Genomic DNA, 12,031 nt, shown 5'->3' with positions numbered 1-12,031 from the left:
TATGAAAAGTTTGACCCAAATATTTTGTCCACACAAGAACAAATGCAGCCCTGATGATGTCATAAAATATGTGTGTAATGCCTTATTGGGTTGTGCTGTCAGGAATCCACCAGCTGTGGCAAGGTACAGAAAGGAGACACTCAGGAGCCCCCTCTACCTTCTCTGCAGTTAAAGCCTGGTGAGGCCACATAGTGGAAAATGTCAGAAAACACATTCAATTTAAAATCAAGAGGTTTAAGGGAAGGTTGTTGGGTGAAGGAAGGGTGCTTTGATTTCATTTTAACACAGGTCAGCATAGTGCTACACTTAAGGGTTGTTTCAGGAGCATAAAAGGCATTTTCCTGCCAGTGCCATGGTATTTGCATGCAGAGAACAGTCCTGACATGGAAATGGTTATGGATTGAGCAGAGTGCATCTGCCACGTCCTTCCCCTTCTCCAAATGAGGTGTGTAGTTTGTTGTAAACTGTTGTGGGTACAGAAGTTGTGGATTACTTTTCTTCAGATGCTTTCTTTGGGGTGTCCTTGAGGGTGTCACATACAAGGGCTGTGCTCAGTGTTTGGCCCTTGGAGATGTACTCTGCCTGCTGGTGCCTGAGCTGGGTCTGAAGTTGCAGAGGGAATTTTCTGGAGCAGGAGTGTAGGGTAAATGCTCAGGTCTCCTACAGGATGCTGTCTTCATAGAGAAAGTGTATTTTCAGGATTTGGAGGACAGAAGATGAAAAGCTCTTACAGTGAGAGGTGTTAGTCACATGTGCAGGACAATTTCTGCTGTTGCCTGTTTGTTGCAGCCCAGGTTTGTGGGCTGGTTTTGTGGCTGAATTGACAGCATTTACAGCTGGATATTCACAAGAGGACATTCACCTCATTCTTCTCAGCTCCTGTCTCAGCTTGGGTCCACATCTCTTGCGCCTCCCCATTTTCTGGTTTAATATAGCTCTCTGGGGGATTACTACCAGAGTAATAAAAATCTCATATAAAAATTCCAACCTTCTTTCCCATTCTCCCTGCCAGGTGCTATGGGGTGAGGGGGATCTTCCAAACCATCTCATCTCCCTGTTTTGGTTTGCAGTTTAACAGTGAAAGCACTGGGAGCTGCAGGGGTGGCAGGGGAAGAAAGCAGCAGGATTTGAGCAGTTCACAAGGGAGTGCTGTAACAGAGCTCAGGGTGCTCAGGAGCAGCTGGGCAGGGCAGTGCCCAGTTAGCCCAGCACAGGGAGCTGAATCCCCACGGCCCCGAGTCACTCCTGTCCCGTCGCGTTTGTGTCCTCGCGTTCAGAGTCGCTCAGTTGTCAGAACAATTCTGTCTCCTGCCTACGCTCCATCTATAATTCATTAAGAAACCCAGAGAGGTGAAGCTGTTGACATCTCCCACTCTTTTCCCTCTGGAAGGCGTGGGCTGAGCAGGACATGAATGAAACTGCTCTAAACCCAGAAGCCAAGGCAAGGTGGAGTGAGAGGGACACGCTGCCATCTCCTGCTGGGACACCGAAGCATGGCAGCTGCCTGTCACAAACACATCCTTGACATGTCCCACCATGAACTCAGGACCTGGCTCAGAAAATCCTGCCCAGATCCTGGACCTGAACTACACTGGGTCTTTTGGATGCTGGTCTTCAAAGGTCTTCAGGTCTCACTTCAAACTTCTGCAGCAGCCTCCCCCCCAGTTAAAATTTATGCTTCATGTGCTCCCCAGAGTTGCAGCCTATCTGCTTCCCTCCACATACAGGTCTTTTGGAACCAAAATTGCATTTTCCTCATCATCACGTCAGGCTGAACTGCCTAAGCTCTGTTTTGTCCCTGCAACAGCCACAAGCAAAAATAACACATTATTCACCATAAAAGTGTAGGTTATGCAACAAAATATCTGTCATTCTGAAACCACAAACACAATTGGGCATTTAAGTGCAATTTTGAGAAATGGCTACAGGCATAATTTATCATACGAATTTCAATAATGACAAATATTGATGTCTAAAAAGCAAGAAGTTCCCACAAGAAGAAATTTTATGAAATATAGTGTAAAGATTAGTTTTCTGAACTGGTATTGACTTTGAAATGTGAATGCAGACTATTGTTTAAATTTTGCCGAAGATGAAATAACCAGGTTTCTTACCCATGAGTTCCAGGCCTTTCCCTGTTATTCTCTTGTAGAGCTCAGCATTCCCAATAATCTGTGTGGAGAGTTCTGTGGAAAGGGTCCAGTGGAAGAAATCTTCATCTTCAAATGGTTTTCACACAGGAAAATAATTTTTAAAACCCCAGACAGTTCCATTGACCACTATTTTGTCTCAGCAGTGTCTGTCTACAATGTTGAAGTATTTGAGTCTGACAGACTTCCAAGGGTGCAGGTAGGGCTGTTTTGAGCCTGACAGAGGAAGGGCCCCATGTGAACTCCATCTGTACCAGCAGAGTTTGCACCTAGCTCTGAAGTTCCCTCATAAGAGCCACAAATCCCAGTCCCTGAATGGAGAGATTCACCAGAGGGCAGCACAATATCACTTTGTATTGTAAAAGCAGGAGTTAATAATTTCAGCTGTCAGAGAGCTCTTAGAAATTAGCTGCTTGTTGTTCCATCATTAAGATTTCAAATAACTTTCTCTTTAAAGTTAGTCTCTGGAGAATCTCCTAAATTCAGTGTATTGATGTTTTAATGTCCAGGCATTCACATAGTGGAAGCAGAGGGAGTTCAGGCAGTTGTGTTTTCAGTGTAAGTCTTTGCCAGGTTTCTGTCCAGGGTTGGTTGGGGCAGCTGATGGGTGCTGGCCCAGCCTCAAGCATTCCAGAAACTCTCCTGTGTATTAAAGGCACCAGCCTGGGTGAATATTATTTCAGCCTCGTTTTTTGGGAAGCATTAAACAGAAGGAGTAACCCCTCTGATGTCACTATATGATAAGGGTTCACAGAGGGTGAATTTAGAGCCACAGAATCATAGAATCATAGAATGGCCTGGGCTGGAAGGGACATTAAAGGTCATCCATTTCCAACCCTCCTGCCAGAGCAGGGACTCTTTTCACTACACAAGCTTGCTCAGAGCTCCATCCAAGCTGGTGTTGAGCACTTCCAGGGATGGGGCATCCACAGCTTCTCTGGGCAACCTGTTCTAGTGCCTCACAACCCTCACTGTAAAAAAATTACCTTCTGAAATCTAATCTAAATTACTCTCAGTTTAAACTCTTCCTCTAGTTTTATCACTATGTGCCCTTAAAAAAAGTCTCTCACCAGTTTTCTTGTAGGTCCCCTAGAGGGGAAGGCTGAGATGTTTTTGTGGTTTTGTGTAATTATTTTTTTGTGTAATTGTATTTACTTCTGGCTCCCATGTGTGCTGAGCAGATTCTAGGTCCTTTAGCACTTATGCCAAGCTCCTGCTTTTCAAGGAGCTAAGAGGAATCACTGGGCACATTTTGCCTGCTCGGCTTCCTTCATTCAGGGCTTTACCTGTTGTCCGTCTCTGTTCTGTATGCACAGTGTCTGCAGCACTCACCTCCCCTGGATTAAGTGCCACTGTGCTTTTCTGTCCTTTTCTGACCTCTTTCTCTCAGCATATAATCAAAGCATTTTGTGCTGTTTTCCTGTAAATTAACTACATCATCTGGCCTTGGTCATTCCCTTTGCTATTTTGACTTTTGCCTGCTGGGCTGCCTCATGTGTAGCATCAGTCTTGTGCTTCACCCCTGACATCACACAGAGGTCTTCCTTGACTGACTCTTTCTGATCTCACTCCTTTTGCAGTTCAGTCTGAACTCCATCTGCTCTGGCTCATCCCAGCACTTCCCAACTCTGTACTGAAGCCTTCAAAGGCTCAGCTTTTCCATGGGGCTGCTCCCCATGTATCACTCACTAGCTTTCCTTAGCTCAAATACTATCTTTATTTAAAACCCTGGAACCTTAAAATGATATATTTAGAAGAAGGGAAAAAAAAAACAAACCCACTTTTCTTATGGTTAAATTAATTAGCTTAAGTTACATTTCTTAGTCTTCTGAGAATATAGTATCCTTTTTCAGGGCAGATACAAAATCATGAACTTAGTAGTAGAAATAATTTAAATATCTTTAAGACAGGTCTGTATCTGCTCTAAAAGAAAATAAAAATGTGTTTCTGTTTTAAGAAAAAGATATTAAATCCCTATTATCTTTCTTGTGTCTTTCTTTCTTGTACCTTCCTTCCTTCCTTCCTTCCTTCCTTCCTTCCTTCCTTCCTTCCTTCCTTCCTTCCTTCCTTCCTTCCTTCCTTCCTTCCTCCTTCCTTCCTTCCTTCCTCCTTCCTTCCTTCTTCCTTCCTTCCTTCCTTCCTTCCTTCCTTCCTGCCTTCCTTCCTTCCTTCCTTCCTTCCTTCCTTCCCTTCCTTCCTTCCTTCCTTCCTTCCTTCCTTCCTTCCTTCCTTCCTTCCTTCCTTTCCTTCCTTCTTCCTTCCTTCCTGTCCTTCCTCCTTCCTTCCTCCTTCCTCCTTCCTTCCTCCCTTCCTCCCTTCCTCCCTTCCTCCCTTCCTCCCTTCCTCCCTTCCTCCCTTCCTCCCTTCCCTCCCTCCCTCCTCCCTCCCTCCCCTCCCTCCCTCCCTCCCTCCCTCCCTCCCTCCCTCCCTCCCTCCCTTCCTCCCTTCCTTCCTTCCATTTGATTTTCATTTCATCATTTTTTTTTTCCTAGGGGGAAAAAAAGAAAATTATGGAGTTTTGAAGGCAAAAAGATAGGATAAAAGAAACTGCAATATTTATAAGATTTTTTTTTCCCATGTTTTAGCAGGGCAGAAAATGTCTTTGAAAATTCACAAAAAAAAAAAAAAAAAAAAAAAAGGAAAAGGAAGTTTAAAAGGAAAGTACTTTCTATTCAAGAGTCCTAACAAGGGTTTGGAGCTAGTTAAGGCAGCCAGCACAGTGTGCTTTGCAATGTTTTCTGGATGAGGACAGTCCATCACCTTTACAGGAATCCATGTCAAGCCACAGTGCCTTTGCATGGCATCACAGAGGTCTTTGTGGGCATTGCACCCAGTTTTCTCCTGACTAAATCTGATTCAGTTCCCCTTAAGATTTCTCCAAACAAACTTTTGTTTGTTTCTTCCCATTTCAATTTATATCCCTGCCATTATTATCTAAAGGAAAAAGTGTTTTTAAAAAGTTTTTATCCACTGTGGGTAAATAAGGAAAGTTCTTCTTGGAAGGTGTTCAGAAGTCTGATCCAGCATGGTTGAAGTTAATGAGTCTACTTTATGCATGAACAGAAATGTTGCTTTGTAGGAACAACCTGGTCACATAACTTAGTTGTTATATGTAACTAAGTATCTTCTCTGATTCACCAGATTTCCTTTGATCAGAAAGGCCTTTTTCTGGAAATAAATAATCTTTTCTTATAAGATTTTAATAACAAAGTGGTTATTATATGTTTTTGTATACAATTATGGGTACCTAATTGAATTTGTTTTTACAAAGGATGCTTCTGCTGTAAAGAAATAAATTTGTGTAACTACGTATTTCCCATACAAAAAAATTTTTGTGAAAATATGTGCATTAAAGCAAGTCATTAGTGGCTTTAGACATTGTCATTTGTGCTACTTTTTTGTTCCCCAAATATATCTGCTCATTTCTTAGCCATTGTATTCAATTTCAGATTTTATCAATCAGGTCAGGCTGAAAACCTGTAAATAGTCTTTTCATAAACTGTTTCCACATTATGGAGAAATTGATACCTTCAGCAGTGAAGAATTAATAAACTCTTTTTAATTTTGCCATGTCAACAATGTACTGCATTAAATATATGTAGAATTTTACAATGTATTGTGTACCAAAACACATGTGCCACAAATAGAGTTTACCCAGGAGTCCTCTCCATGGGCTGTTGTGCTGTAGCAAAAGTTGTGTTTATTCAAGCTCTTAAAAAAACACCCAGATTACTTTGCTCTGTTGTTTTCTCAGACTCAGATGGGGAGAAGCTAAAAAAGAAAGTTCAGTATTGTTACTCTCCAGACATACTGCTAAAAAATTAGTATATAACACAGAAATAAGACTGGATCTTACCTGCTGTGAGAAAGGTTGTTGTGGTATTCCTTTCAAAGACTTGCCCAACTTATTTGTTGCTGCACTTTAAGCCTCAAATCACATGCAGGCAGGAGAGACTGAGAGAGAGAAGGAGGTGAACACTTTGGCTTGTTAACTTTGCAGAAGTTGTAGCTGGTTTCACAAGCTCACTTTTCAATGAAGTTTTCAAATATAACCACAAAATAGATTACTCTGTCCCTGAAAGTGGATTTATGCATCTTTTCGTAAAAATACAAGTACAAGAGATGCTGTACTACCTTTTATTCACGTTGAGATTGTAGATAGGTAACAGCTTGTGTTAATATTTGACAAATCTGTTCTATGTTACTGTCAGAAATGTAGCTGAAAATCTCTTTGGCTGGCTGGCTTGTACTTGAAACTGGTTTTCATAAGATCTGGATTTGCAGATCTCTTCTGCCAGACTTGTAGCTGTCAGATTCATTATCTTCAAATTTTCTCTTAACCTCTGATGGTGTTTTTCCTTCTGCAGAAACAGAAGGTGCATGCAGCACAGATGTCAGTCTTCTTCAAGGAGTAACTTCTTCCACCCCAAGTGATACCAGCTCCTGCTAGCACCATGGGGCTGGAGGGGGTTTTTTTAGGCACTGGACAGATCCACGTGGTCCTGTGGGGAAGTTTGGCAGCCATGACAACACTCTTGTTCCTCACCTTCCTCATCTTCCTTTGCTCCAGCTGCAATGGGTAAGGCTCCAAGGCTTAATGCTTCTTTAATTCACTTTGGTCATAGCTTCATGTATAAGTAGTTAGCAGGAAACACTGAGGTGCAGAAATAATTTTTTTAAAAGTGCAGTTTTCAGGGAAAACTTCAGTTTGAGAGTTCTATTAATTCTGAAATCTAATTATATTTTTCTTTTGCTGTGAAAGAAGTACACAATTGTGCTTGTTCAGTGGTTTCCCCTGGAGCACAGGTAGAAGCTGAGTTTAGCAGATCACACCCCTAAGCTGAAACTGAGAACATTAGGTGGGCTAAACAGGACAAAAAAAAAGTATAGGTGAAAAGTAAAAGGAGGTGATTATGTACTTCAGCTTTGCTGTGGCCACTCCTGAAGTATAGGGTATATATGATTGATCCTGCCTTTCAAGCAAAAATGAGTAAGGATCAAATAGTGGTACTAATTAATGCCTTATACCTCATCCTTATTTTCTTCTCCATAAGAGGATTCAATTTCACCAATGCAGGCACTTCTACTGACTTGGTTTGTGCCCATTTCAAAGCTCCTCCATAACATGTGAGCTGAGCCCTGCAGTCTGTCCATGGTGCCCTTGCACAGCCACACCAGTCAGACTCTGCTCTGAGTGGTGGGACTGATGTGCTCCATACTGCTATTGCCAAATTCTGCAAGCCCAGCTCAATCAGCCAAGTCTATGGGGGGGAAGAATCCAGTGCAGCAGCAAAATCTGCAGTTTGGATGCATGTGCCTGTAAGGAGCATGTGCTTTCACCCCTTCAGCTTTGAGAACATTGAGGGAATTGTGCAGCCATAAAATGCACTGTATTGGCACAAGATGTGTCTATGGTGGAAGGTCCTGCTTTTCAGCAGGATTTACCTAATGCCTACCATGCAAAAAACAGTTGTGGGCAGAAACAGGTCCCAAAGTTGGCTGAAACCCTAAAAAGCCTAAATTAGAACATGCAATTTCATGTGATTCAGGAAAAAGACTTCTGTAAACTGGAAGATGACACTTCAGTATCTTATTTTCACAGTTTCCTGTGATATCTGTGTAAAAAATAGTAGATTTTTTTTTTAATTTCTTAAAACTAGAAAGACTATTTTAAATATTCTTTATTCCACAAACTTTGTATTTAGGTACTGTGTATCATTTTTGAGGCCTTTTCCAACCCAAATGGTTCTATAATTCTGTGTTTTGTTTTGTAACCCACCAGTCCTTGAAACATCTCTAGAAAGATGGTTCAAACCACTGACTAATCTTTGCAGTTACATATACATTGCCTGAAATATTCTGGTGATGTTTTTAATAAATTCTTGTGTTGCTAGTTTGGACATAGTATCTTTTGTTTCAGGTCATTCTGTAGGCCAGGTTGTTTATGCATAAATAAATGCAATTGTGCAGAATTTCTTCCTGGCTTACTCTTCAAAAATGGATGAGGACATAGAAAACTGAAATAAATTTGCTCTTTCTAAAATATCAGAGTCAAAAACTTCCAGAGAGGAAATTCTTTCTCTGCTCTGCATTGATGCATGCTCACTTGCTGTTTTTTTCATTTCCCAGGTAGGTAGAATTTTAACAGTTGCTGATGTGGAAGTACTGCAAACTTTAGAAGAAGCAAAAATTTCATATTGTCAATATTTTTCTTACCTTTTTATTTGACTTTTCATCTAGGAGAAGAATTAGCATTATTTTAAGCTCATCCTTTATTGCAGTATTTCTGAATAAGAGCTGTATTTCCCAAATGGTGAAAACTGGAAATGTGATCTGTGCTTAGACTCCTATGAAGGACCCAGGGAAGTGGGATTCCTTTAGAAATGTTAAAGGAACATTTATGCTGCTATGAAATCTGTATGTCTTTTTGAACTGCTAATGCTTATTACCAATTTTACTAGCATTTTTAGAGGAAATTATCTGGATTTTGTTGGCCTTTTGTAGTTCTTTGTAGGATACACATTTTTTACTGGCACATTTCAAGGGACTTCCTAAGTAGTCTGACACCAGAATGTTTAGCTGAGAATTTCAGATACAATTAAATTAAAGAATAATATTTTTATTATCATAGAATTATAGAATGGTCTGGGTTGGAAGAGACTTTAAAGATCATTAGTTCCCTGCCATGGGCAGGGACACTTTCACTAGACCAGGTTGCTCAGAGCCCATCCAACCTGGCCTTGAACACTGCCAGGGATGGGGCATCCACAAGGATTTGCTTCTTGGAGCAACCTGTTCCAGTGTCTCATCACTCTCACAGTAAAGAATTTTCTCCTAATATTTAGTCTAAACCTACTCCCTTTCAATTTGAAGCCATTCCCCCATTTCCTGTCTATACATAATTATTTATATTATATTTTAATTTTCATCAGTCACTTTTCACTGTGATCTTACACTGAGTGAGAAGAAGGGTTTTGTGTATTGTACTTCTTCAGTTATGTTTATCACCATTCTGCCTCAATGGTGTTTTTACACAGAGATCATACTAATTCCTGTAATAATTTTCAGTTATTCCATTTTTCATATTATTTTGAACCATAGTCTGTTCCCTGCAGGAGTGTAAGGTCTATGAATGATTGGCATTTGTATATTAGCATAATTTGCATAGTTTGCTGTAAAAATTCATGTACCTTTTTCATTAAGGGAAAAGAAGGCAAAAAATCAGAATGGAGATCATGAAAATCTGATGAATGTGGTAAGTATTTATTTCTGGCAGCTGGTGTCTGTCTTGTGGTTGGTTTGTACCAAGCTCCTTGCTAAATACAAGAGATCAGAAAATAGCTCAGGAATTTCGAGATGGTTGAGCATTGGAAACTTTAAAAGTTGCAGAACAGGAAGAGGAGGAAAAAAACTTGTGTAAAACTTGTGTGGATCTTGATAATCTGCACTTTCTCAGTGCCCTTTTTGCCACTACTGTACTCCAGCCTTTCCTTCACTCCATCTTCAGCCCAAGGGCAGGGTACCCTTTGTCAGCTGCTGTCCTCTCATGGGTTGAAGCCATAGTTATTCCCATAAAGCTTGAAAAGCTTTTGACATCTTTGCATTTACTTGTTTTTAACATCTGTAAGCACAGGCACTTAAATCTTTGAATCAAATTGGCATGGTTGGGTTCTCCTGCCAGTAATACCTGTGGGGCAGAGCTCTGGAGAGGAGAATGAAATTTGTTGCATGTGTATTCATGTGAACATTTATTCTGATCCAGTGGTCACCAATTTGTGTTGCAGCCTTCTGAGAAGGAGGTTTTCAGCCACTCCATCACCAGTTCAGCTACAGAGCCTCCCCCAAACAGTGAGCAGAATGGAGCCCTCAGCAATGGGGATGGTGAGTAGTGGCAGCCCCTCCCTGGGGTGGGATGAGCCAGCAGCACCCTCCCAGTGCTCAGAGCTCCCACCTCAGCTGGGATCCCTGGGTGACCCTGCTGTCCCTGGCTGTCCTGGACTGCTGGTCCCTCACGTCTCAGCTTTCCAGCCATCAGCTTTCCAAGCACACAGGCAAGCCATTTGTCAGAATGCTCTGCACACCTCTGCAGGTCTGACACCAGATCACACAGAACTTGAAGTTTGCCATGCCATGTGGCTTGTTTGCCTTGCTGGGAAGTCAGTGGGGATGATCATCTCATGGAGATTCAGGTGGTTTAGGCTGCATCTGCAGTTCACTGCTGGCTGTGCTCTGGCACAGCCCTATGCCCCTGCTCCCAGTCCTCCACACCAGACAACACTGGGAGGTGCTGAGGTTCTCTGCTGGGCTGCCAGGTCTGGGTCACCAAGCCATACCTTGGATTGACCAGGTCATCAGGCAGAGAATGGCACCTTCCCAAATCCTGGTAAGCTATGGAACTGGGATAAAACCAGAAGATGAAGTTGCACCTTAGAGTTTCAAAAGGAGGCTGTGGAAGTATTTCAGGTCCTCCTTCAGGGATTACAGCTTTGGATCACAGTCCTGTGCTGTGCTGTCACTTATATTTTTATATTTTAGAAAACAGGCAACATAAATAGGCTTCCATTTTTTCCTTAGTCTTTGCTTTGCTGAACACTCAGAATGATTCACCCTGAACTATCACTGGAAAATATTTTACTCAGCTGCACCTAAAAATAAACTCACTCTCAGCCCAGAGCCACAGGGAGCCAACTATTGTCTTCACACTAGCACCAACACCAGGGGCTCCACTCCTGCTTACAGTCTCTCCTCATCTCCTGCAACCACAGGCTAAGCTATTCAGACTTCACTCCTTAGACACAAGTATCCAAAGTAATTTTCAAACTTTGTTTTTGCAGCTAATTGCTGTTCTCATCCATTGGCTTGTTGTGTGTGTAGGTGTGTGGTTCCCTTGAGGGACTTGATGTGTAGAGCAAAGCCCTGCAGAATGGAAGTATTTCTCTCTGCCATGAGTCACCACATGTGCAGCTGTCAGAGCTGCTGCTAAAAGGTGTGCTGTCAGCCAGCAGACAGTTTTCAGACTGTCTGATATTATACTCAGCTCATGCATAACAGCCCTTCTGAATAACAGGAACCCCTGTGCTTTAATTTCTTACTTACATACTCACTTTTTGTTAATAGTTCTTTTACTGTTTCTGCTAGCTTTTTGAGCAGAGGCAGGGCTGTGGAAGCAGAACCATCAAATGCTGTGGTTTTATCCTTTACCCAACTGCAAGCATTGTTTTACCTATGCCATTCCTTCATCTACACTGATCCCTTCTGTGCTACCACCCATAACTACAGAAGCACAGAAACCTGAGCTCTCATTGTTTTTGATTATCCCCTCCAGCCTGAATGGAGTGTGTGCTTTCTGGGTTCTGTGAGGGTGCTCAGCACAGCACAGAAATGCCTAGAATCAAGGACCAGAAAGGCAAAACTCCCATCTCCTGTTCAGGCAGTGATTACCATCATCACCTCCAGTTCTGTCCTGAGTTTTGCAGTCAGGGTGTGTCTCCCTGCAGGTGCTGACTGTGTCTGCATGCCCTGAGCACAAGAGAAAGCAATGTCCCTGGCAACCACCAAATCAAGGGCAATGACTGCTTTGGCAACACTTTTCTCACCATGAAGGACACAGAAGAATGGGTTGTTTTTGTTGAGACAGTGCCTTAGGAACTGTGCTAGGAGAAGTAAAGCTGTTCAGAAGTGATTTTTTAAACAAGTAGTGTGAGGTAAAATTACCTACCATGCTTGAAACATGCTTGTATAGGCCCATGAGTGCATGGCAATGTCACACGAGTGGTGTAAGAGGAGAAGCCCCATACATTTCAGTCCCTAATACCCTCTTGTGACAATGACATGTGGCCCACTTCTGGGACCTAAAACAACATGTTCTGCCTAACACTGCC

At 42.1% G+C, this 12,031-nt stretch overlaps 1 protein-coding gene across 7 annotated transcripts in view; it reads left to right on the top strand.

Annotated features, from left to right (window-relative positions):
• PAG1 (phosphoprotein membrane anchor with glycosphingolipid microdomains 1) overlaps positions 1-12,031 on the top strand; it is a 108,216-nt gene that overhangs the window by 79,275 nt on the left and 16,910 nt on the right. For 6 of the 7 annotated variants that reach the window (XM_079300069.1, XM_079300068.1, XM_079300067.1 and 3 more), the window contains 3 exons: positions 6,518-6,729; positions 9,354-9,405; positions 9,935-10,031. In XM_079300069.1, coding sequence (XP_079156195.1) covers positions 6,605-6,729; positions 9,354-9,405; positions 9,935-10,031 — 274 coding nt within the window. In that variant the 5' untranslated portion in view covers positions 6,518-6,604. Of the gene's footprint in view, positions 1-3,799; positions 3,829-6,517; positions 6,730-9,353; positions 9,406-9,934; positions 10,032-12,031 lie in introns of those variants that run through there. The other variant, XM_079300070.1, reaches the window with a different exon arrangement.

The sequence above is a fragment of the Erithacus rubecula genome (genome assembly GCF_903797595.1).
Source record: "Erithacus rubecula genome assembly, chromosome: 3".
Taxonomy (NCBI): domain Eukaryota; kingdom Metazoa; phylum Chordata; class Aves; order Passeriformes; family Muscicapidae; genus Erithacus; species Erithacus rubecula.
Note: the sequence above shows the minus strand (reverse complement) of the source record. Positions and strands in the feature narration are given on the sequence as shown.